The sequence below is a fragment of the Caloenas nicobarica genome, chromosome 2 (genome assembly GCF_036013445.1).
Source record: "Caloenas nicobarica isolate bCalNic1 chromosome 2, bCalNic1.hap1, whole genome shotgun sequence".
NCBI classification, from domain to species: Eukaryota; Metazoa; Chordata; class Aves; order Columbiformes; family Columbidae; genus Caloenas; species Caloenas nicobarica.
Window position 1 is genome coordinate 147,934,036 of NC_088246.1, and position 27,824 is coordinate 147,961,859.

General features: G+C 35.8%; 1 protein-coding gene across 4 annotated transcripts in view; it reads right to left on the minus strand.

Annotated features, from left to right (window-relative positions):
• Positions 1-13,563: 13,563 nt before the first annotated feature.
• Positions 13,564-27,824, minus strand: part of CSMD3 (CUB and Sushi multiple domains 3) — a 647,755-nt gene continuing 633,494 nt past the window's right edge. For all 4 annotated transcript variants that reach the window (XM_065630191.1, XM_065630190.1, XM_065630189.1 and 1 more), the window contains 5 exons: positions 26,956-27,114; positions 19,879-19,991; positions 17,757-17,844; positions 15,079-15,214; positions 13,564-13,723 (listed from right to left, as the gene is read on the minus strand). In XM_065630191.1, coding sequence (XP_065486263.1) covers positions 13,564-13,723; positions 15,079-15,214; positions 17,757-17,844; positions 19,879-19,991; positions 26,956-27,114 — 656 coding nt within the window. The remainder of the gene's footprint in view (positions 13,724-15,078; positions 15,215-17,756; positions 17,845-19,878; positions 19,992-26,955; positions 27,115-27,824) is intronic.

Genomic DNA, 27,824 nt, shown 5'->3' on the forward strand with positions numbered 1-27,824 from the left:
ATGTAAATCTTTAATGCTGTATTTTACGAGCTCCTGCTTAATATTTTCCCTAGTTTCACAGATGTTAAAAAATCTTTACAGTAAAAATTCTCATGATTTAATCTTCTTTCAATGTCATCCCGTAGACCCTTAATTTTTCTGCCCCAAGTACTTCCTCTCTCCACTTATTCTCTTTATTTTCCCTCTGTCTTTTCCAGCTTTATAGCTTTTCAGGTACTAGCCAGAAATGAATGCAGAATGTGCCAAATCAACATGAGTAACTACAGTTCTGTTAACCAGGGTGGGATATTTGTTCATGCAACCAGAACCTTTTTCTACAAGATTTTCTGCAACAAGCATTTTGTTTGTTTGATTTATCTTCTTTCTTTGTACAGCCAAAAAAATGCATCTGTCTATGCTCTCTGAATTGTATAGTTTTTCCTTTAATCTTATAAAATACTGTGTGTCATCAACACCATTCTTCAGTTTCCACTAAGGAAGAAGTCAAGAGGAGCTGAGATACTGTCACAAAAGTTCAGATCATGCAGAGTCATACCTGCATGAAGTAAAACAGAAGACCGATCTTCCTATAAAAGGTTATTGAGGGAACATTAAGAATAAAAACCAACCAACCAACCAACAACAAAAACCAAACCCAAAACCAACAACAACAAAAAACCATCACAAAAACTCCACAGCGAAACTTCCTCTGTCATGTTTTGTGGACTTCTGACTCAGAAACAAAAAGTGTTGCAATGGTTTACTATGGGTCTTTTACCCTTGTCTATGCAAAAGTAATGCATACTATGATTTGGTTTTCGCTCTTCTGGAAGCACAGTTGGTTAGTTTCAAAATGTTGCAATTCTCCCTCTGTTAAATGAAAAACATATGATAGAATATTGGACAAAAGACAATGTATTCTTTGACCTGTGTTTTGTCTACTTATTTCACTAATTATAGACCACTAGCAAGAGCAGGGCAGGATCCACATATTTCCAAAATTCTGCATATCACATCAGCCTTTGCTGCACACATACAGGGCCTTTCCAGGAAAGCCTTTGTCACCATGCTATCTTCCATATGAGTCATGGGATTTGACCACAAAGACTGATAGATGTGTTCCATCCACATTGCAGGTAAGGTATGTGTGAGTTTATATCGGAGGAATATCAGGGATTTCTACCTGCTGAGTCTTCAGCTGTTCTTCAGTGGTGAGATCTGCCAAGGGCTGTGTTTAGCTTGGAGTACAATCAAACACTCAAAAAGCCATCTAAACCCATTCTGTATGCATGCAAAAGTGGTGTATATGTAGGCTGCTAGTCAAAGAGCAATTAGTGAAATGTCAGCTTTTTGTCAGGAACACAAGGAATTCAACTGCAAGATAATCCAAACAGAAAATAGGAAAAATCAACAACTCTAGTGAATAATAGATGGTTTGAGAGTCTTTTAGACCTGTAAATGAGTACTTCATAAAACAATTTAGCTGCGTCTATTTAGTTTCTAATTTGATTTGGTGCAATTAATTCTGGAAAAAAATAATACAGTTTAAATATATTTCTTCAACACTCTTTCCTAGTTTATATGTCCTAAAAATCTGTGAAATTAAAACTAAAGTTGCTTCATTATTCTTGTGGCTAGTTTATGTTCCTGATGACAACAGCAAGCAGATCTATGTTCACTCTGCACTGACATCAAAAACGTGCAATGCTGTGTTGCCCTACATATGAGTACCAAATAAGATAAGAACATCTTCTTTACACTAATTTTACTATGCCAGATGAGCCCTAATGCTTCCTGTCTTAGACAACTAGTCCCTTCATTTTTATGAACCACTCACAATAAGTCACATTCTTGAGATTTCAGACCTCTCTCAGCTAGTCATTACAGTGTGTACAGAATGAATAATTTTATGTAAACGTAAAAGTAATCAAATTCCCATTTCTATTGGAGACAAAACCTCCATTTAAAGGACTTCAGGCCCATACAATAGAATTGACACATTTTTCATGCTCTGTGCCTATCTGTTGACACTAGCAAAATAAGTCTTGATGGTCAACAGTGTAAAGAAACAGGAAAAATACATTTCTTCACCCATCTTAGTTCTCACAATCCCTGGACAAGACTCACTAGAGGGTTCCCCACACTCTTTTTTTCACGGTACAGCAGAATTTATTCATATATTGGTCTAATATATTACAGATTAGTGACAGAAATGCATTGCCTTACATGAATAGTTGATCTCACCTTGAACACTTGAGGAAGAACTTCAGAAAAAGTGATAAAAACTTTTGAAATACAGCTAGTGAATTTGGCTCCCTACTCTGCCATGTTTTGTTTAATAACTTTGTTGTTTGTCTAACAGTTTGTTTAATTAACTTTAAAGGTTTTTAAGTTCCTTGTTTTCCTAAAAGCAAATGGTCTTAATTATTTAGTAAAACACTATTTTTTTACTGTGTAGAAAAGTCTCTCTCTAGGACTATATCTAACTCATGTGCTTGTTTTCATATAATATTATACAACTTTCACATGCTACTAACTCAAAAGCAGGTTTAAAACCTGGGTGATAGGAATAGGCAGAGTTACAGTACAGTCACAACTGTAAAATTAAGCAAAAAATAATCATGGGGGTTTTTTATGTTTGTTTTTTTTTTTTTTTTCTTTTTACCTGAGCTGTTTCTATAGTGTTTTGCTCCTGCCTAGTTTGCATAGATTCCCCTAAAGCTTAATGTTTCAAGCCTTAAATAAACATAAAATTATGTTCCCTAGATGACATGAGTGAAGATTATTATTTTGCCAGGCTGAAAAAATGGGGTTTATTTCACAATGTCAGGGTTTTTTTTTCCAAGTATATTTACTTGTGACAGCTTGGAATAACAGAGGGGGAAAGTAGGAGGGATTCAAGTTGAAAGGCTGAGGGAGCTGGGTCTCTTCAGCTTGGAGAAGAGGAGACTGAGGGGTGACCTCATCAATGTTTATAAATATATAAAGGGTGGGTGTCACGAGGATGGAGCCAGGCTCTTCTCAGTGACAACCAACAGTAAGACAAGGGGTAATGGGTTCAAGCTGGAACACAAGAGGTTCCACTTAAATTTGAGAGGAAACTTCTTCTCAGTGAGGGTGACGGAACACTGGAACAGGCTGCCCAGGGAGGTTGTGGATTCTCCTTCTCTGGAGATGTTCAAAACCTGCCTGGATGCCTTCCTGTGTAACCTCACTTAGGTGTTCCTGCCCTGGCAGGGGGATTGGATTAGATGATCTTTCGAGGTCCCTTCCAATCACTAACATTCTGTGATTCTGTGATTCTGTGAAGTGCTGCTGAAGCTGGATGCCACAGTATAAAAAAGATATTAAGCTACTGGAGAGTGTCCGGAAGAGGACTATGAAGTTGGTGAAGGCTTTGGAGGGGAAGCCGTATGAGGAGTGGCTAAAGTCACTTGGTTTGTTCAACCTGGAGAAGAGGAGACTAAGAGGAGACCTCATCGTGGTCGACAGCTTCCTCACAAGGGGAGGAAGAAGGGTAAGAGCCAGTCTTTTCTCTTTGACAACCAATGACAGAACCTGAGGGAATGGCAGGAAGATGTATCAGGGAAGGTTTAGGGTCAGACATTAGGAAAAGGTTCTTCACCCAGAGGGTGGTGAAGCACTGGAACAGGCTCCCCAGGGAGGTGTCACGGCTCCAAGCCTGACAGTGTTCAAGAAGAGACTGGACAACCCCCTCGAACACATGGTGTGAACTGTGGAGTTGTCATATGCAGGGACAGGAGTTGGACTTGATGATCCTTGTGGGTCCCTTCTAACTCAGGACGTTCTATGACTCTATGAAATAAAGACTGAGGAAGAGCTCAGTCACTTGCTACAGGATATTCCTGCCTTCTTCCTAAGATTACTCCACTCAATTTTTAATTGTTTTCTGTACAAAGTAGCACTGTGTATTTTCTGCCAACATTGTAAGTCAAGAAAGTTGCTTAACAAGCTCTGCAAATAATATTCCATAAGTTTCAACATGGACAATGTTGTCCTTACTGATTCAAACAATCCTAATGACATTTTCAATAGTATTTGCATTTTTGGTCAGGAGATTAATGCATTTTCTGAAATTCATGAACAAAACAATAAGGCTTCAGATGACTTCATGTACATGTGTAAGTCATACCTGGTACTGCAAGTTCCACAATGCAGGTCTTTCCCAAGCTCTCACTGATGTTTAAGACTATGGAAATAAAATATATAACTCAGTAAGCTACCATTTCTCTCTCTCTTTTTTTTTTTTGTTTTTGTTTTGGTTTTGGTTTTAGTTCAATTTGTTTATTAGCACACTGGAATTGTTGGTACACTTATTTTTAAAGTGTGGGTTTTGTTTTGTTTTGTTTTAAATTGAATAGACTTAAAAATAACATCATTTGGAAAACAGAAGAATTTAACAAAAGGGTTGACAATTTAACTGATCCAGTAGCAAGATTCGAAAGATATTTTCAATTTACTTCTTCATAGTACTTTGTGCATAGTTGTGTAAGTAGTTAGGAATGGTCCTTTGGGCAATTCAGCTCACATGCACTCCTTTCCTTGTGTTCTTCCCAGGAAAATGCCAAACACAGTGGCTGGCAAATTATACGCCTCTAACCCTGTAGAAAGTCTATTTTCCTTGTCATGTTATTCCACTTTTCCAATGTGGAAGCAGATGTGGGGCATTTACAGCTGAAGAAGTAACTTGTCAGAATAGCATGACAAGGGAGACAGCTATTCACTTGTTACATGAATAGCAAATGTTGAATGAGAAAGAGTGAACAAATCTCATCTAATCAAGTATAAAAGCTTGCTTTCCTCATTTCCACTAGAGACAATATGTGACTGCACTCAGCAAATTTTTTCCTGCCTTCTTCTCTGCCTGGATGCCCTACCATCCCCCTGTGACTTATTCAGAGCCATCGAAAAAATATAGTTGGAAGGATCCTTTAGAAGTCACCTAGACTAACCCCTACACAAACTAGGGCCAGTTAGATCAAGCTTCTTACGGATGTGTCCAGTTGAGTTTTGAATTATTTCCAGAGATGGATGGAGATTTCACAATCTCTGTGGGCAGCCTGGTAGAGTATTTGATCACCCCCATAGTAAAAACCAAGCCCAACCAATGTGATCACCTTTTATAATAAAATTGTCTGTATTTTTAGATGAAGGAACAGTACTAATGTCATTCAGCTAAACCCCAGTAAGTCTTTGACAGTCTCCCAAAATATTCCTCTATCTAAATTAGGGCGTTGTTGTCTGAATGGGTGGATTGATTAAAAAAAAAAAAAAAGAAAGTTTGGCAGATCAGGATCAAAGGGTAGCATTTACCCTAACCAAGAGGCAGGTGTGTTCCTCAGGGGCCCTTTCAGGAACCTGTCCCATTTAATATCCATATCAATGACCCAGAGTTGCTGACAGAGTGAATTCTCAGCAAATTTGCAAATGACAAAGTGTGAGTGAGGGAAAAGTCAATACTGCTGAGAACAGTGTTGCCATCCAAATGGATGTACACAGGATTACAGGATGGAAAAGAACAGATAAAAGAAGTCAGTTGTGTAGCACATTGCTTTCTCTTGCATCATATGTTTGTGCTGCATGAAAGGAGGGTTCAGACTTCTTGCATCTTTCTCAAATATCAGGTTAGTTGACAAAATAAAGCTTGCTATTCCAGGGTTAAGACATCCCACCTAGGCAGGTACCCAGGTCTAACGCACAGAGGTAACAAGAACCATGATAAAGGACAGAGTTACATATAGCTGGTTATTTTTATTGTACTATAATGAAAGTATTTTAATTTTTAGAATGAAAGCATAGAATTAAGCCATGAAGCATAGAATTATGTTAATAGACTGAAAAGGTCTTAAAAATGTTTTAAGGGTTTTTACGATATGAGACTACTAACGACTAAGTTCATTGAAGGTGTCTCATTATGGCATTTGATACAGTACCTTTATTGTTGATGGTGTATTTGTAAAATATCTTTGAACATTCCATGAGATCACAGCTTTAGCTTTCAGTCTTTAGCACTGATGAATCTCACCTCAAACAGCTTCAAGTGTTACACTGTTTTGGTCCATAGTTCTGCCACATCATGGGGGAAAATTACAAGTGTATTTTCTAATTCTGCTTGAAAAAAAATCAAGCCATATCTTTACAGAGAATTTTATAATCCTTGTATTTTTGGAACTATTTTACTCTTCTCAGTGTAGTAAACCCACTCTTTTTCAGAAAACTACACTTAATCTTCCATGAATATTAAGGCCTTTACAAGTCATACTTCACAGTTATAACCTTCTAACACTAAATATAGCATGTTACTACAAATACTGGATACCCTTATTAACATAAGCATTTACATTTTGCACTTACCTACAGACAAGGTCTTCCTGCAATTATGGTTCAATATGTGGTAAATATATTGCAATCTGAAGCAGTAAATATTTTATCAGGATCCATTACTTGTAAAATTGACTTAACCACATAAGTAAATGAGTGTATATATATACCTCTACATATGTAAAATATTATACTATATAAAACATAGTATATAACCTACAGATTATATACATATACTATGTTTTATATAGTAGTATAGTAGTAGTATAGTAGTATATTTAGTAGTACAGTTATATATAGTAGTATATAATATATGCATATAGTGCATATCATATATATGGTAAAAATTTTGGTATTCCAGCAAAAAAAAATATGGAAAATTTCACCACCACTGGCTTCATTTTACATTAGATGTGTGCAAGGATATGTTTAGTTTATTATTTATTATACAGTATATATAATCTGTGTGCGTGTATATATATATACACATTTTATATATATAGTACCTATATACTCCTCAGTATCTTCTGGACATGCTTAGGAATGATATCAGACATCTGCCTTAACTGATTCCTCAACTATCAGCTCCTTAGCTTCCCTAATTGCTTTTGTCACTCCTCATTATTCTCTGAAACCTGTGGCTGTAGTGTGGACAGTTGCCTGTTCTCCTTAATTTTTCTTGTGCTATATAGTCTCTAAATTGACAGTTCATCTTAGCTCATTAACATGTGGTAAGCATCAATTTCTTCATTCACAGGAAAGCCCTGTACTTGAAGCCAAACATATTATATTTGCTTTTTACTAATGACAAAGTCCATCATCATCTTATTTTAGAATCACAGACACGACTGGTAATGTGCAATTAGCCTTTTTTAGATTTGGTTAGAGACAATCCATATCATGTTGACATTGTTTCAGCATCCAGAGAAGATAAGAAAAGGGGCAAAGCAGTTACTTTATTGAAAATAGATTTTATTTACTCAGTGTTTTACACCTAATATAAGTCCTGCTTCATCTTTGGCAATCTTAGACTTATTTATAGGCAATGTAAAAATAGCAGTAATAAGTGCAGTGAGAGCTTTTCATATATTTTCTCTTTGTCCATCACTGTAGTAGTAGTATCATACTCTACATAACATTGACAGAGGCAGACTGTCATGATGTTATGTATGCCATTTAAAAATATATTTTATAAATAAAATCAGAAGTATACATTTACAAGTAGAAAAATATTTTTACACTTTTATGTTGTTTAAGAGATACAATATATTAATTCTACCTTAATTAAAAAAAAAATCCCAGGAATTGTATCAAAAACATCTAAATAATAGTTTTTAGGAGGTCGTTAAAATAAGATGGACTCTATTCACAACAATTTTCTAATTCCTTGTTCTTGAGAGTTGCTCTTTGAAACTTTTTGTGGATCAAACCAGGTAAGAAATAACTCAATTGATAAGAGGTGGAAGAACAAAAACTTTTACCCATAAATGAGTGTAGGTGGAATAAACTGGAAGATACAGTCATATCAGTCTGATATTAATCATGTAGTTTCAGCATCACTGATCAAATAGAACACCATAGAACACTGATCTATTTATTACTTTATGTTATCCCAGACTCTTTTTTGTTGTTGGTTTTGTTTGGTTTGGTTTGTTTCTTTACAGGCCTTTAGCATTTTCTGACAACTTTTCCAGCATCAACCTATTTCTGAATGCACATGAGTAAAATAAAAGAAATAATCTGATGGAGTCATTACCCAGATTGCACTATTGGACATTCTCTTGGTGGGCCAACCATAAATGTGGTTATTCCATTTGGATTTGCAGATTCTTCAGTTGAAATATGGGAGTGATATCCTGTGTTATGCTTCTCTTAGCAATGAGTCTATTCTTCACAATTTGAAGAGGTGGTTTTGGTTTTTATTTTCCAGTTTCTGAATTCTAGCACTTCACTGACTAAACTCTTATCACTTCAAGATGTGATAAAACACCAAACAGAATGTCTCACAAGAATCACTACAGGAGACATAGAGTGTTCATATATAATCTCCTGTTATTTAAGTACTGAAAAAGAAGATTAATATGTAATTATTTTGCCCCTACTTAGCATCTTTTATCTTAGAAATATCAATTATTTTATCAGGACTAGGTAGCTGGGATCAAAGTTCACTCTGATAAACATTATGTGTATTCTTAGAAATGTGGACATGCAGCATGAGCATAAGATGCTGAACACTGGATAATGTGGTTTAAGACATTACCTTAAAAAACATGTGCAGCTCCTTTAATGGAAGTTACCCTCTCTTTGGTCTCTTTGGTAGCTAGGGTGCTTTCTATAAGTGTTTTCTCAATATACTTCAGACAAAAAAGTATTTTGACATACTCAGCCTAATCTGGCTGATTTTGCATAATTTTGTAAGCAGACAAATATTGATCACTGACAGATATTCACTGGATACTTGACTAATTGTTAGAGAATTATATATGTCTTCAACATTCCTAATTTTTCACAAAATGATGGGACCGACTTTTCAGATCGGCTATTAAACTTACTCCTGGTTGAGCAGGTCAGGATGTTATGTTGCCTTCGTTTCAGCACCAAGAAGATCATAAATGGGGAACCCAGCAACTTCACTGGATTTCTTTTTATGTAATCAACTGTTCATTTAATATTGGCCCTGCTTAATCTTTGACACTACAAAATCATATTTCAACTTATTTACCTGAGCTAATCAGATCAAAATGAAATCACAGGAACTGAGGGAAAAAAAAAAAAGAAGACTACAGAAGAAAATATGGGGATTTTGACATATGCTAAGTATATTTTCTGTAGTGCCATGTAAGGCCAGTATGATTACCAACAAAATACTTATGAGAGGAGCTCTGGAACTTGTTTGCTGAGTTTACCATTTCTTGTGTGGTCTTTCTGAAGTCACAGACACTTCATGTACCTATATCAATCTCCTGATAATCTGATATCAGAAAATATTTCTGGAAATTTATCTGACAAAGATTATGTGCTTTTAATATAAAAAAAATCATACAAGCTGTATTTTTCTCTGGCTTGGATCATCCTATAAAAAGCATGCTGCAACACATACTGACTTTCTTATTTTGGAATAGATAATCTTTTATAGAAAGAGCATGGACAGAAGCATACAAGGTAAAAAATGGTATATTCCTGCACAAGAGATCTACACTTTATTCAGATATTGTAGCAGTTGTTACTACAATAACAGTAGTTCAGTATTGTAGACAGTAGTTAGGGACTTACAACTGAATCTACACACTGGCATACAGATCTGACAACCTGTTCGTGCAGTGATATCCAAGATTTTAAATTCCCGGTATTTCACTAATTTTAGAAAAAATTATGAATATTTCATAACACTTCAGCCAAATGTACTAGTGGGTGGAGATATAATATATGCTTTTAAGGCCTAGAAATGAAAAGTTGTCTTGTATCTCGTTTAATAGCTTAATGACTTGGCTATAGACTCACATTCTCAATAGCTCTCTATAAGAAGCTATAAAATTTGCAGCTATTAAATTATTTCCTTGACAAGAACAACTTCTTGTATTGTTGTCAAGGAATTCCTTCAAGATAAGATGTCTACATATTAATGCCAGCTCTGTTTGACAAACAAAAGTAAGATCAGACATTTTTAGCTCCATATTATGATGGTCTACTAGTTCTGAGTAGTTCTACTAGAACTGCTGTAATACTTTGGTGAGTGTAGGTGATACCATATGGTTTCTGGCTTCCAGTAATGAACCTTAATCTTGAAAGGACTCACAGAGTTGCATAACAGCCTCTGTATTCCCTCACATTTTCTCTGTGTAGTCTGTTTGCTCGATTAAAGTAGCCAAAGTGCTTGGAGGACAAAACAGTCTAATTCATTTCAGCTATCTTCCTAAGAAAAATAAAAAACAGTGAGTAGACTGTACTAACCAACTGCAATTGAGCGATGGAACCTTGAAATTCCATATGCCGCATTGAAAATGAACCACTCTGCTACTAGAAAATTGAACAGTTCACATACAAAAAAATTATGAGTCAAATAGCTCAGGAACTATAGCAAAAAAAACCAAACAACCCCCCAAAAAACCAACACAAAAGACCCAGATAAACCTAACCCAACAACAACAACAAAAAAATCCCAGGGTATTAGGAATAGTTTGTACAATTAATTGAGTATAATTCTTGAAAAGTGCAAGATGGATGCTAGCTTAAACATTAACAGAATTGTTGAAGGAGTTAAATGTAAGTTTTATTTACTTTTATACATTAAAACATGTAATGCATAAACCAAAATAGGAAGAGCTTAACTTCAGGTTCTAGGTTGCATATGAAAGTTTGGCCAGTGTGAAACAAGACCTTTGTTTTCTTTTCAGAATCAACCAATTTGCTCTAGAACGCTCCCCCTCCAAAAGAAAAAAAAAAAACATTAGTGCATGATCCTCACAATACCATTTTTACAGTGACTCTTTGTTTCTCTTTCCAATGTATTTAACAACACAGTCTTCAGTGACTTCAACATGAGTCTAAAGAGTACTTTTCAGTTTATATAGAGCACCAAATTCACAAAAGAATATTGGATTTCTCTTTTTTTTCCCCCCAGTTATCCTATGAATAACATTTCAGATCAAGATTGTCATTCACTTTCCATGCTTGTAAGCAAAAGCAGCAGTTAAAAGACCGTTTTAATATTATAGTAAAGTAATTAAGATCCTCCCCTCCTGTTAAATGTCATTGAAACATTTTTTGTTTAATGCCAAAAAATACTGTATGCACTGTTACTACCTGTTAATATGTACACCCAGTACATTTCTGCAGAAAGGTAGCAAAATTAATATGCAAAGTAGGCTGTCTGCAACCTTGAGGAGCACTGAGTTTGCTGTGGTTTTTTGTTTTTGTTTGTTGGGAGTTTTTTTGGTTTGTTTTTTTGGTGTGTGTGTGGTTTTTTTTCTCTTAAAGAGGTATTTATTTGTTTTTCACTGGGTTGACTAGTACAAGCCTTTTTTTTTTTTAATCTGCTTCTTCAAGTCAAACAGAAAATTCATTTTAGTAAATGGATAATTTTACACATTGTGTCCATTGGTTATTTTTGAAAGTAATCTAAGTTTTGCTACTTCACCTAAAATTCACAGGAATATTCAGAAAAAGTAACATGATTTTAAGACCCACAAAAATACTAAATTTTAATTATTTAGTGATTTTTTCATCTTCACAACTGAAATGAATTTAAAGCACATCTTCCAAAGAAGAAAGAAGGTTAGAAAAAGCAATTGTCCATTTTTATTTTGTTTACATTGCACTGAAAATTTACATCATACTTTTACAAATCCTTTTTCATAAAAATATACTTCTTTACAAAAGTGTATGCATTAATATAAGAGGAGTAGCCAGTTGCAGAAGAAACATTTTAAACGATCTCAAATGTATTAACCTTAACATTAATGGATGAATCATAGTTATTGCAGTCATTTGAATAAACAAGAATAAATAACAACCAATGGTATAAAATATAAAACAGCATCCTTCTAGTAGAATACAGTTTGACAGAGTTGTATGAATATTCAAAACAAAGTGTTGTAAAATGGTTTATAAGAAATTCATCAAACATTATAGAAATCCAAGCAGCAATCCTGGGTACAATGATTTTTGGTAGGCACTCTCTATTACGGTAATAAAAAGTTTAGATTTTCACAGAATTATTAATGTCTGAAAGGGACAATAACAGATAATTCACACTGGCTAACATACAGCATTTGTGAATCATGCTATGAATGGAAGACAATGACCTACATCAAATAAATTACTGAGTTGCCACTGTATAATTCTGACATGAAATAATTGTAAAACTAAAAATTACATTTCCTTAGAAGTGATTTTGGAATATCTAAAACTTTATCTGAGGGCTGTGGAATCTGAATTGTCCTTAAAATGAATGGATTGTCCCTAATAAAATCATGGCTTTATATAGATATTATTTTTAATAGTTTTGTTTTCATTGCACTATTATAATATATTCAATTTTAAATCATTAGCTGTAAGGATTTGTTTCCATAAAGTATGGAATATATAGATAAAATAGATGTGAAAACGCAGTATTTCCAAAGTATTACTTCCTCTTGACTTGTAAATCTAATCCAAATTTAGTTGAAGGCTGTTAAAATCTATGAACTTCAATGGGATTTTGCCATGCTTTGTACATGCATTTTGAAAAAATGCTGAAGGAATAAACTGATGTGATATGGTCTAGATATTACTAGCATGGATTGAAAAATGGACTTTTAAATTTTTGATATATGGATTTGATTACTAATGTTACTGTAAACTGCATTTTTAAAATGGGAATATAGTTATCTTTTCACACTAGAAAAAAAAAACATAAGATGGTTACTCTTTTGAATGGTCTTCAACAGTAAGGAACATAACCACATGACAAAGCTCAATTCATATTAACTTCTTGATTGCAAAATTTGTCTAGTTATATGACTGATGAAAGTAATGTAGAAACATTGTCATCTGTGGGTGTTGTTAACTGAAATTGAGAAAAGAAGCTTGACTTGGGACATGGAAAGGAAGGAAGATGTGAATCAGGGAAGGAAACATTTTAATTTTTTTTCTGAGACATGAAAAGATTAAGTTGTACTTGCTGATTTCTAGATACTACATCCTGGACTTAAATAATTAACTGTTCTGAGGAAAATAAAGTAGTAAGTGGGCTGAATAAATGAAAAAAAGGTACAAACTCATGAGAAAGTTGTACCATATGACTGTTAAAGAGAAGTCAGTGACCTATAGTTTCCTGTAAGTATAGCTCTTATTTTCTACCTATATCTTTTTTTTTTTTTTTAACCCAGTCCCTCTATTATAGTTTTTATAAAGCACAGAAATATCGATAATGGATGCTCCTCCAATATATGCAAATATGTTTTATGTTTTAGAATAACCTCCTTTTTAAAAAAAGCAAATAAACAATGAATAGCACTCATGGAGTGCAGCATTTTTTTTTAACTCTCCATGGTATACATGAAGAAGAATTCTGATCCAGTTTATGAAAAACAAAATCAAAACAAAATAACCACAACCAATTCTTTTCTATCATCCTCAGGAAAAGGTGACCCAGTATATCCTGAAAAGTGTGCTTTAATTTTTTTTTTTTTTCAATCAGTGAACTATGTGTGCACTTTGTTTTGTGTCATTTTCAAACTTTGAAGACATATCATTACCGCATTATACCATTGTGCAAACAGTGTTCAAGTTGGGGTCAAATCGTACTGCTTTCCCTTCCACATTCTTTGCATTTGTGTCATACATGGGGTTTTCAAAAGCAGCTTGTCCATTATTATTTTCATGTACAGAGCATCCTGTATACTGTGTTTTAGGTGCAGTCCTGTAGAAGAAAAACAAAGCATTTTTGTAACTGCAGTTTTCATCACTGACTTGATGTGGTTTAAGAATCTGAACAGAATTTATCTCCCAATTCTAAGTATGGGAGCTAAATACATCTCAATTTTTTTTACATATCTGTGCTAAGAATTCATACTCTCTCTAACAAGGTTTAAAGGAACTAATGATTCATTTAAAATTATGTTCAGTTACAAACTTAGTTAACAACCTGAGAAGAGGTAGGTATTTCCACTTGGATGATCAGGTGATAAATAATTGAGAGTACAAAAAAACCTTGTAAAGATGCAATAATTCCTCAGCCACATGACTGAGATTTTCCTTTTGGAGACTCAACAAGTTTATCAAGAATGAATTTATAGCTGAAACACTTTCTTTTTTCACTAAATAACTCAAATTATCCAAGGTCATTCACTTGAAAATGTTTCATCTATATTGTTATGCAAAATGTATACTGTATAAATCAATATAAGAAGACAAGTGCTTATAGCATATAGGTAATAACGAATATATTAAAAAATTACCCAAACATTTTTTTGTACTCTGAAACAGCTCAAAAACAACTGATACCATTTAAAAATGATGGTACCTATTTTAAACTGATGTTATCCTGAAGAGTATATTACAACCATTTTTGTCAGGTTAGCAGACATTAATTACCATTTTAACAGCTAGTAGGCAATGAATTGTCTTGTCATTAAGGTGATTAAATTTTCTTTAGTCATTTAATGCTTTAAAGCTATACAAAAAATTACTTGACACTATATCCAAAGAAGTAATACTGGTCTCAATAACATGAACAAAACTGTTGAGCTTAGACTAATGAAATTGAGAAGACTGGTGGCTGCTTAACATAGTTGCATATGAACTAATAATTTCAGATACAGAAACAGTTCCATAATGAAACCTCTCAATGACATAATACTTGTATATACTTGCAAGCCAAGAAACAGAGCAGGCATTAAAATAAATTACTCAATATATGGCTCTTAATTCTGTCACATGTAAAAAAAAATAATACAGGAAATCTACTGTAAATACATACAAAGTCTATTAATTATATTATTTCCCATATGCCAATAATTTATAGCATCTATTTTGTTAACATAAAGAGAGAAATTTATAACATTTTAAATAGGTAGGAATGAAAGTATAGTACAGTACAATAAACTGATCTCTTAGCCATTATGCAAGACCTTAACAGAGGTAGGAAGAACTGTCTACATGCATATTTTGCAAACATTTTGTGGTTTTACAGAAAGATTTATTTACGTAACAAAGATTGAAGGCAATAAATACACCAAGTCATACAGGAATTATATATAAATAATTTGTACTTACTTTTGTTTATAAAGGTAAAAGCCAAAACCAGCAAATATAAGGGCAAAGAAAGGCACAAGGATAGCAATGGCCACTGAACTACTGTTTGTACCATGTGGTTGATTAGAAGAATTTGAACCCTCAGACATGTTAAGACCTAAAAAAGAATAATAAGAAACAAAACAAAACAAAACAAAACAAGTAATATAAGTATCCGTTGCTCATGGCACATACTACTCCATAAACTTCAAAATTCAATAATACCTTGTGACTGGGTCACCATAATGCATTCAGCTGGATGTTATTAATACACATTATCGTACTGTGTTACAAAAAGTCAAATTTATAACAACACATATGTTAGGCTGATTATATTACTAAATATACATTTTACATTTCAGAAATTAATAAATACTGCATGTATAAACACCATTATTTCAAGGAAAGGGTCATACACAGAGTGAAAGAGGTAAGAAAAATTATGAAGAGCTAAAGCCAGATATTGATGAAAAAACAAGAATATAATCTGCTACATTGTTGAGAAACACATCATCTAGATTATCTACACAGACAAGTTATACACTTTTTTAATGTGAGGAAAGGAATACCAATGCAGTTTCAAAGTTAATTTTTAAGCTTTGAAATGGATCTTTAAGAATTACGTAGGTCATAATATTTTCTGACTTCTCCATCTTACAAGGCAAAATATAGCAACTCAAAAAGTAAACAAACAGAAAACCAAAAATATCATCAATATACTAAAATACAGAAAAATAAATTAAATGTGAGAAAAATTGAATGGGAACAGCAATCAAAATATTTTGTTTCAGATAAACTATTTTTGTGTTTGTGTGTATGAAAAAATGAAGCGATAAACATGTGCAGAGTCTCGCATCTGGGTAGTCTTGCATCTGGATAGGAACAACCCCAGGTTGCAGTATAGGTTGGGGAATGACCTATTAGAGAGTGGTGTAGGGGAAAGGGACCTGGGGGTCCTCGTGGACAGCAGGATGACCATGAGCCAGCACTGTGCCCTTGTGGCCAAGAAGGCCAATGGCATCCTGGGGTGTATTAGAAGGGGGGTTGTTAGTAGGTCGAGAGAGGTTCTCCTTCCCCTCTACTCTGCCCTGGTGAGACCTCATCTGGAATATTGTGTCCAGTTCTCGGCCCCCCAGTTCAAGAAGGACAGGGAACTGCTGGAGAGAGTCCAGCGCAGGGCCACGAAGATGATTAAGGGAGTGGAGCATCTCCCTTATGAGGAAAGGCTGAGGGAGCTGGGTCTCTTTAGCTTGGAGAAGATGAGACTGAGGGGTGACCTCATCAATGTTTATAAATATATAAAGGGTGGGTGTCACGAGGACGGAGCCAGGCTCTTCTTGGTGACAACCAACAATAAGACAAGGGGTAATGGGTTCAAGCTGGAACACAAGAGGTTCCACTTAAATGTGAGAAGAAACTTCTTCTCAGTGAGGGTGATGGAACACTGGAACAGGCTGCCCAGGGAGGTTGTGGAGTCTTCTTCTGTGGAGACATTCAAAACCCGCCTGGACGCCTTCCTGTGTAACCTCACCTAGGTGTTCCTGCCCTGGCAGGGGGGTTGGACTAGATGATCTTTTGAGCTCCCTTCCAATCTCTAACATTCTGTGATTCTGTGATTCTGTGATACTAAACAAAATATTTTCAATTATTGTAAATCTCTCCATAACTGTATTATTGACTATATTAACTACTATTATTTTTTTTTAATAGAATTTAGGAATCAGGATCTCAAGCTGTGTATTCCACTGTGACTTGGAACTACGAAAAAGAAAAAAAATTGCCTTTATCTCATACATTCATCAATCTTCCAGCACATGCAAGAATAAAAGAATTTCCTGGTTTTGCTGAAAAAATATGAGTGGACAATACTTTGCAACTGAAAGATTCTACTTTTACAGGAATTTTAGCTGAAGATAATCACTCTACTTAAGGAGCCACTACATTACTGAAAAGCAATTCCTTATCTAAGACATTCTCAATAGTATTTTATCATTCAAGAATTCAGTATTAGCTAAATTCACATCATTGATGGGGAAATAATCACAGTACTTAAGATAGTATCAGAAAAGTAAATTGAGCTCTTTTTCTTAAAAAGCACAACAGAATGTTGTTACCAGAGGTCTGTTACCAGAGCTGTCTTCTCCAAGAAAGGGTAAATAAAGGCTGTTAGTTTAGTGTGGAACTGAATGTATAGAACCAAGAACTTAATTTTTAGAAAATAAATGCTTATCAGGTGAGTAACATTTTGTTATTCTTAAGAGTAACATAAAGATTTACTTGCAAATATTTAGCAATTTCAGCCTTCTAGCAAATGTTTAGGTGAAAAGTTTTTTTCAGCACCATGAGCAAGAGATCAGTTTAGAAGACCATTCTCTAACATGGGTTTTCTAAACAGTTATTAAGATGTGAAACTACATCAATTTTACACATATTCGTAGGGAAACATTGTTCAAAACATTACAAATGTATAGTTACACTAAGCAGTGCATTGCAAAGTACCTCTAACTCCTTACAACTTCTGACAAAACATTCTTTGTAAGTACTGTTAACACTTAAATGAGACTTTAAATAGATTAATATCTCAATATTCTATAAAATGTCAAAACTGATAATGTCCTGCAGATACCCTTATACTACTGGACATAGAATTTGCTGAATACCTAATCTTTGAAGTCCAAATTGTCCATAATCTTTACCCTGGATGAATCCTTGAAAAACGTATGTTGCTCCATCAGGTTCAGCAGAAACCTGTAAACAAAAAGTACTCTGAATTAAAAGGGGAAAAGTTTGTTACAAGTACCTATTTGGAAGAGAGATAATCCTAATATGCTTGATTCATAGCTGTTATTCCCCATTAAAAAGACTTTTTCTTTCCCCCTGCCTTGGAAATATATAAATTTCAAAAGAAAAGACAGAACTGTGGAAGGTACAACTTAGACCTGGTAGGTTATGGTTATATATACTACCTTATACTACCTTTAACTGTATTATTTTTTTTAAACAACAAAACTTAAAGCTTCTGGCAATGCAAGATGTCAGCATCTGACATACTTCATAATTATGGGATTTGTTTGGGAAGTAGATTGCAAAACTTATATTGCAGATAAGGATGCAAGTATTGAGGTTTTAGTAATTACTTTGAATAAAAAGACCTCACATTCAGTTGACAGTTCCTTTGTTCTTTCTTAGTGCTTATCCCTATAATTACTTAATTATACAGCTGTTCACCAGAAGAATGTTGAATGAGGCTTTGGTACAAGAGCAAAATATGCTAGTATAACCTAAAAGACTTGAGGGAGGGCGGAAAAGGTGGTAATCCTATGAAAGCCTCCCTTATTACAGTAAGTACATTCTAAACTAACACGTTCTATTCAAATTTTCAGTTTCTTGCTTCCCAGGATAGATATTAAGTTTAAATTTGGTGGCCCTGAGGAAAGTTCCTTCAAGATTTTCCCTTAAGCTTTCCTTTCTCAAGGCAACAGTATGTCTTCAGCAATGACCTGAAGCTATGTTTTCACAGAAGAAAGGGTGCATTTCTCAGGTGAATTTCTTACTTTGCAGCAAAGCGCCTGCTATTGCAAGAATAAAAAAAATAATTTAAAAAAAAGGTCAAATAAAACCACTATGTAAATAGTATATGTAAGGATTATACTATGTACTTTTGTACATTTAGAAGTCTGAAAGCAAATTTATTGCTTTTACCATGTGTTTTTTTCACCTCAGGAGCATGCTTATTAAGACTAAATTTTGGACAAACCAAGGGAGTTAAGCCATTTTACAGTATCTATACTGTAATATAGGGGTTTTGCTTTGGTTTTGCAGCTTTTTAAAAATTATTACTGAAGCAGTGCCACAATTTATGCAGATATAAATTTATGCATATACTTCAATGTACACCTCTTCTTTTGGCATGTGCACCCATACTGGTGTCCCTATAGTACTTTAGCAGTAGGTGAAACATAAGAAAACAGACAGATTAGTTGAAAAATGAGATGGTGTAATATGGCTGTATGAGTGTTCATCATCATCCAATTAATGTTAGGCCCCTTCTTTTCTGAAAAATCTACTTTCCTGTCTAGGAAAATCTACTTTCCTGTCTCAGGCCCCCAGCACACTCAGCTTTTTCCAGCCTTAGCATTGTACTGGGTGATGTTTGTTTTTCCTGTCTGTTCTCTGAAGAGATTTCCTTTTCACGGTTTAAACACATTCCAGCCACCTGGGCTGCTGCTTCTTTTTTCCCCTCTCCTTCACCTCTTCCTCTCAGGTATGTGCTCTCTTCTTCTCCATTTTAAAGAATAAGCCCAGCCCCAGAACCCCCAAGGGTTTAATGTTTAATTGCAACTATCTGTTTTGTTTTCTCCAAATATGTAACAGTTCGGCTTTTTCATGGTGTTTCTAAAAGTATCACCAAAAAGTAAAACATGACTGCCAGCCTCATGATAAAAACTTCTATTATATTAGTATAATATATTATAATGTTATTATAAGTTGATAGTATATTATTATGATGATAAAATTTCTTAATATACTGGAATAAAATTCAAAGAGAAGTAAGAGAAAGACTCCTATGTTAACATGCATTATAATTGTGCCTACACAGTATGACTATTCTCATATATTTGCTCAGACTGGTCTCCTGTATCTCACAATGAAATTTTCATTTCATTTAATGAATTGGCATTGCTAACAAGTTTCCATTTGATATATCTCAGGATTTTTGAGTGTAGAACACCAGCATGATTTCAAACAGAGAAATCTCTTTTGTAGAAGAAATATACTCACAAAACCATCCATAGCCCATTTTTCCTCTTTCAGCTTGCTCACAGATGTATGGGAGGGTGCTTTAATGAGATATATGTGGAGCATTAGCCGAGCTTCCTGGCTTTTATACACTCCTGTAGAATATAATTGTAAAAATTTATATTTATGTTGAGTAGAGAAATAATTTCATCTTTAAGAATAAGGATTTAATCTCTCACTTTAAAAAGGGAAAGCAGGAAGAATAGGTAGCATTATTACCAATATTTTAGTTAAAGCAAGATGCATACTTTTGTGAAATTATTTCAATTATTATAGTATTTCAATAGAAACCATTATCAGCTTAGCCTGTAGAGAGGACAGAAGGGAAACTCTACACACACAGCTGTTACTTAACAGTTATGGTAACAAGCCTTATATGGAACAAACATTGACAATAATCTGATTTTAGATGGAAAATACTGTTCTGAGTCAGGCAGAGTGTATTTGAACCTCACATCCCCACTTTCAGTATTTGTAATGTAATCATCAGGTAAAGAAGGTGATAATAAGAACAACCACATCCAAACTCTTTTCCAAAACCTGGTGCTAAATTCAAAAATTATAAATTTGAAAATATCTCAAAAAAATGAATTGTTCTTCATCAGTCAATAATACAACAGAGTCTCTTGCAGACAAGACTTGTATATAACCTTATTTACATTGTAGGCATAATTAATTTACTCATTTTCAGTTCTGCAGAAAAAAATATTTAGAAACCAAATAACCTTATTTGTTAATTTGGAGAATGAAAATAAAATAGTATGATATGCTTAGTGATTACAAAGACAATGGTGAATAATGAAAATTTTTCCCCCCACATTTTTAACCATTGTTATCAATTAGTGGTTTAAACTTCAGATTTTAAATAGAAGACCTCTTTAGTATGATCATTTCCTTCTGACAGAGCACTGAAATTACTATTCATTTCATATGAAGTCTTCTATTTGTAGAATCACACAAGGTTATATTGCACTTTACATGAACAAAAGCCAGTGATGGCTAAAACTTTAACAGAAACAAAATTAAAATCAAAACCAAGAAAAAGGAAAAAAACCCTTGAAGAATTATACTTCTACCGGCAGAAAATTCCACTACACTGAAATTAAAATTCACTGATTTATTGACTCAATAGATCACAGAACAAACTTCATGCTGTAAATGAATTACACTTAAACATTGGCTTTCATCCCTCCCTTTTAATTTTTTTTTAAATTTTTACTGCCTAACAAATGTGGGTGACTTCAGACTAGACTTAGTATCTGCTAATTATGCATGAACTAAGCTAGACCTCTTTTCATTAACTGAAAACTCCAACAACACAGAAGTACCCTTAATTTTGGTCATTTCCCATTTTCATGTTCATCCAAATCCTGTGATGTGAACAGGAACTAAAGACAACACTGAGACATAGGAGAAGGTACTGCTTGTCTGTATGGGGACTGTGTGGCAAGGTTTTTGCAGTGGGGAGACAGCAGAGGTGGCTTCTGTGACAAAATGCCAGAAGCTTCCCACATGTCCAACTGAGACAAAGGCAGCCAGCTCCAAGATGGACCTGCCACTGGCCAAGGCTGAGCCAATCAGCAGTGGTGCTAGCACCTCTGGGATAATGTATTTAAGAAGATGAGGAGAGTGAAACCATGCAATACCACCAGCAGTCAGCAGAAAGGAGTGGGAATATGTGAGAGAAACAGCTCTGCAGACACCAGGGTCAGAAAAGAAGGAGGGGCAGGAGGTGCTCCAGTCACCAGAGCAGAGATTCCTCTGCAGCCCATGGTGTTGACCATGGTGAAGCTGGCTGTCCCCATGCAGCCCATGGAGGTCCATGCTGGACCAGGTGGATGCCTGAATGAGGCTATGATCTCTTGTATTTCTCATAACTCTACTCTCATTTGATTGACAGTAAATTAAATTAATTTCTCCAAGTCAAGTCCATTTTGCCTGTAATGGTAATCTCTCCCTCTTCTTATTTCAACCCACAAGCCTTTCATCGTATTTTTCTTCCTTTGTCTAGCTCAGGAGAGGGAGTGATAGAGTGTCTGGGTGGGCACCTGGTGTGCAGCCAAAGTCAACACACCACACTCTCCAGTGACAAGGTGTAACTAAGGCTGCACAAAAACACTAGTGGAAGGAAGGAAGGAAGGAAGGAAGGAAGGAAGGAAGGAAGGAAGGAAGGAAGGAAGGAAGGAAGGAAGGAAGGAAGGAAGGAAGGAAGGAAATACCCTGGTACTTAGTGCTCATTCCATCTTAAGGCATAGAAGGAAGAAACACTAGCACAAACTAACATTTTAATATTGGACTGCAGTGCTGCAAAGATATGATCTGGAGGACAGCAGATTTTACAGACTAAGAGTTTTGTGTACGTGCTCAGAAGAATGTGATGTGTGATGTTATTGTATTAAAATGAGTTCCAGAGAAGCAAAAGCATGATCACATTTGTCTTGCTGGCTGCTAATCTGAGAAAAGCAAATACTTATAAAACAGAAATAGATGACATGCCCAGATATATCTCCACTAAGAAAAGGCATTTAATTTTATCTTCTCCCTTAGTTTATTCACTCTAGACTCTCACTACAGACTATGGTGAGATGGGCGTCTCAAAAGTTCAGTTCATGTTAAGATGCAAACCTCCTAGTTCTTTTCAGAAGCTGTAGTAAGAGATAGGGCAATGCAATTCCTGTTCCTCATTTGCATGCCTAAATTCACAGATTAAAAGCCTTCTCCACATTGAGGATAGATGATTGCCCTACAGGAAGTATCATTACATATAAATCACCTCTGAGCTAACAAGTAGACTTACTTTCATGTTAATACTGCATCTTGGTAAGATAGGGTTTATTTTCTTGTCTTCAGGACTGCATTAACATTATCACATAGTGTTTGCTCACTTCAAGAGCTTGGATAGTGTACATCTAGAAATCATTTGAAACTTGGGAAAAAAAAATCAATGACATCTGCCATGTCTCTTGCAAATGTACAATATTAAATACTTGCATGAGGCTGAGGGCAGTGACTGAGGGCTGTGGTGTGTGTATCACAGAATCACAGAAAGTTAGGGATTGGAAGGGACCTCAAAAGATCATCTAGTCCAATCCCCCTGCCAGAGCAGGAACACCTAGATGAGGTTACATAGGAAGGCGTCCAGGTGGGTTTTGAATGTCTCCAGAGAAGGAGACTCCACAACCTTCCTGGGCAGCCTGTTCCAGTGTTCTGTCACCCTCACTGAGAAGAAGTTTCCTCTCAAATTTAAGTGGAACCTCTTGTGTTCCAGCTTGAACCCATTACCCCTTGTCTTACTGTTGGTCATCACCGAGAAGAGCCTGGCTCCATCCTTGTGACACCCACCCTTTATATATTTATAAACATTAATGAGGTCACCCCTCAGACTCCTCTTCTCCAAGCTAAAGAGACCCAGCTCCCTCAGCCTTTCCTCATAAGGGAGATGCTCCACTCCCTTCATCATCTTCGTTGCCTTGCGCTGGACTCTCTCCAGCAGTTCCCTGTCCTTCTTGAACTGAGGGGCCGAGAACTGGACACAATATTCCAGATGAGGTCTCACCAGGGCAGAGTAGAGGGGAAGGAGAACCTCTCTCAACCTACTAACCACCCCACTTCTCATACCCCCCAGGATGCCATTGGCCTTCTTGGCCACAAGGGCACAGTGCTGGCTCATGGTCATCCTGCTGTCCACGAGGACCCCCAGGTCCCTTTCCCCTACACTGCTCTCTAATAGGTCATTCCCCAACCTATACTGGAACCTGGGGTTGTTCCTGCCCAGATGCAAGACTCTACATTTTCCCTTGTTATATTTCATTAAATTTTTCCCCGCCCAACTCTCTAGCCTGTCCAGATCTCGCTGGATGGCAGCACAGCCTTCTGGCGTGTCAGCCACTCCTCCCAGGTTGGTGTCATCAGCAAACTTGCTGATAGTACACTCAATTCCCTCATCCATGTCGTTGACGAATATATTGAATAATACTGGTCCCAGTACCGACCCTTGAGGGACTCCACTAGATACAGGCCTCCAACTAGACTCCGCCCCATTGATCACGACTCTCTGGCTTCTCTCTTTCAGCCAGTTCGCGGTCCACCTCACTACCCGATCGTCCAGTCCACACTTCCTCAGTTTTGCCGTGAGGATGCTGTGGGAGACGGTGTCAAATGCTTTACTGGAGTCAACGTAGACCACATCCACTGCTCTGCCTTCATCAATCCACCTTGTTACGTCTTCATAAAAGGCTATGAGGTTAGTCAAGCATGACTTCCCCTTGGTGAAGCCATGTTGACTGTCCCTGATGACCCTCTTATCCTTGATATGTCTTAAGATGGCACCAAGGATAAGGTGTTCCATCACTTTCCCAGGGATGGAGGTGAGGCTGACTGGTCTATAGTTACCCGGGTCCTCCTTCTTGACCTTTTTGAAGACTGGAGTGATGTTTGCTTTCCTCCAGTCCTCAGGCACCTCTCCCGTTTCCCAAGACTTGGCAAAGATGATGGAGAGTGGTCCAGCAATGACTTCAGCCAGCTCCCTCAGCACCCGCGGGTGCATCCCATCTGGACCCATGGATTTATGGATGTCCAGATTGCTTAACTGGTCCCTAACCCAGTCCTCATCAACTAAGGCAAACTCCTCCATTGCCCTGCCTTCCTCTGGGGCCTCAGGGGTACAGGGCTCCTCAGGACAGCCTCTGGCAGAGTAGACAGAGACAAAGAAGGCATTCAGTAATTCTGCCTTCTCTGTATCTTCTGTCACCAGGGCACCCACCCCATTCATCAGTGGGCCTACATTGCCTCTGGTGTTAGTTTTATCTGCCATGTATTTGAAGAAGCTCTTTATGTTGTCCTTGACCCCTCTTGCCAGGTTTAACTCTAAGGAGGCCTTAGCTTTCCTAGTTGCCTCCCTACATCCTTTAACAACAGCCTTATATTCTTCCCATGTACATGGGCATGAACATGAGGTATGTACACTCAAACAAGACCATAGAGAAGAATTATCCCACAAGCCAAGGAACCACTGTTCTCTTGTAGTTTGTAATGGTGGATTCACAAGCACTTCTTGGTGAAAAGTCAATATGCTTCTTCAGAGCTGGAAACTGGTATCCCAGTGTACAAGAGACTGTTTAACCTGAGCCAAACAATTTCAAGCTATATCTTTCTCTTCTCTTAATCTCTATGATAGCATTGCTATTGTCACTCATTCTAAAATGATCAAAAGAACATGCCCATTTCTAACCTGTGGCAGACATGTATGCTATTATATAATTACAGCAAGCACAGGTGTCAAAAAAAAAAGTAAAAAAAGACTCAGCAAATGGTGGAATGCAAAACAGTAAGTGCTGCATGGGGAGAGAACTACTCTTCATTTCAGAAACCTACAAATTCAGTATAGAATAAATCAGCTTCTAAGCATCTAAACATCTTTTTTGATCCATCCCTACTTCCCTGGCCCTAAGAAACTGTTTCAATATACAGGATCTCAGTTTTGTATCTGCAAAATAGGGAAGAAAATAATATTAATATTAATTAGCTGCTGATGTTGTAATACCTGTGTGTAGAGCAAAAAAAATGGGCATTTGTGATCACTTTTGTGTCCAGTTGAGGAAACCTTTTTATTTCAAGGGAAGGTAGTTTGGATGAGAAACTACAGCTTTTACTTTTACTAATCCTAAAAACATGAAATACTACATCTGCCATACCTATTAGTCTCATAGATATTACATGGTTGGAACTAAACAGACATCATACGATAGAATAAATTCACACACACAGTCAAGACAAGCACAGTTACCACTCAGAAAATATTTTGAGAAACATTCAGTTCATCTATGGCTTTTCAAGTGTGACTCTTCAAAGGACACCTACAAAATACCTTCAATAGACACACCTAGTGAAAAAAATTCACCACTCTACCAGATACTAGAAACTAAGAGCTCAGCAGACACGGATCCTTTGGTCCATTACATTCTTTCCGTAGACCACCTCTCTCAGAGACATATGGGAAGAACTTTCCCCACTCTTTTTTCCAACAGGTTAATGTTCTGTCACTTCTTTCCTTGCTAACACCTCTGGGATAAAGAGTGATCTTGAACTACTTCAGAGAAGAAATCCTTAAGAGATGAACAAGATTAAAACCATCAGTGTCCAGCCTATGTATAACTTCAAATTTTAGGCTTCTTCAGTCCTTTCAAAAAGCGTTGTAGACAGAGGGTGAAGCTTCAAGAAACTAAGTTCTGAGTAATAATATTGATTTCAGGTGTTTCTTCTATGCTTGTTTGCACCCCTGTGCTATAGTCTGCCACTCCTCTGGTGTGACAGGCCCATTGTCTGTGTGGCCGAGATGACTGAATCAAGGGACTGACAGAGTTTGAAAAGCAAACAAAAACTATAAACCCAAATATTTTTTTAAGTATTTTTGTTCGCTTCCTTGTCAGGCCTTATCCGTAGTTTCTGCTAATGGTTCACAGCATAGGAAACTGTGCATATTGTGCCAACATAATCGTGGCAACAGTGCTCTGTGTGGCAGAGACTATAGAATATCACAAACCAAGATAGAAATCCAGGGATTCTTCTGAAACCACAACACAAAGGGCAGATACTTTTTTCAACTATATCAGCTAGTCTAACAAGTGTCATCTCTTCTTGCTCTCCATGTTCATTAAGTATCTCTGCCTTGCTAGGTCAACACATACCGACCTCATCATACTGCTTATTAGTCATTAACAGATTATTGTAGGGAAATTTTATGATTAAGAATTAAGGAACAATAATTTAAGTTTATATATAATATTTAAGGAAGAAATATGAGAATTTAGATGATTCTTTCACTGCTTATTGGTTATTAACTCCAAATATAATAGAAACCTGGGAAATTAAAAAAAGAGGAGGAAAAGGTGGAAAAATCCCTATGTTTGAAAAGGAACTAGAATGAAAATTTCTTTGATAAGATAAGAAAGTTTCCAGAAGATATTAAAAGCTCAGGTATTATGCATAAAGTTACAGGGAACCAATATACATAAAGCAAAAAAAAAAAAAAAAAAAAAAATTAAGGTTTTTATCCCATACCTGATAGCAGCAATTCCATATTGCTGTTTGTAAGTGTTGCATTTACTCTTCCTGAAGTTGCATTGAAACTGGTGACTGTCAAAGTCATGGGCTGTTTCTTGCTTTTGTAATTGTAAGATCCTTTCCATATATAATTTTGGGCAAATACATCATCAGGAACTATACAGACATCAAACATGTTTCAAATAATTTTGCAATATGTAGTACTTATGAAGTCAAACATCCAATAAAATAGATGATAAATATCAGCATTTTCTCTGCCTTATCCTCACTATTTTTAAGTCTATTAGGCATAATGTTCACATATAAAGCATAGAAACCTGGCATGACTATATATGAAAGAAATGTATTAGTACTGAAGAACCCAACAACAACTGTACCTTCATTTGTTCTTTTCCTCAAATAGGGACATGTCCTAAAATTAAACCAATTTCACAAAATCAAATTTAACAGCTGTAACCAAAAGACTAGATCTTTTCTATGCCAGTACAGACAGGCAGGGACACACAGCTAGGATTAAATTTTGCAGAAATTAATATCAATTTGGATATCAAAATTTTTATAACCATATTTAAATTCTATTAAAAGATTATAAGCATTTTCTTTAACACCTAGACATTTTTCTAACAAAAAACTCATATAGGCAGTTTGTCTTTTCTTCAAATGTTTAAACATATTATGAGCTTCACCATAAAAAGAAGTCATAGGCTTCAGGGAGAATAAATATGCTAGACTTATACTTTTACATTTAACATCTATTATTATCTAACTGTAAAATGATTAATTTAAGTAATGTTATTCCAGCAAGAATATGGCTAAAAAAAATGTTACCTATCCAGTAAAAACAGACACATGCAAATCTTTAAAAT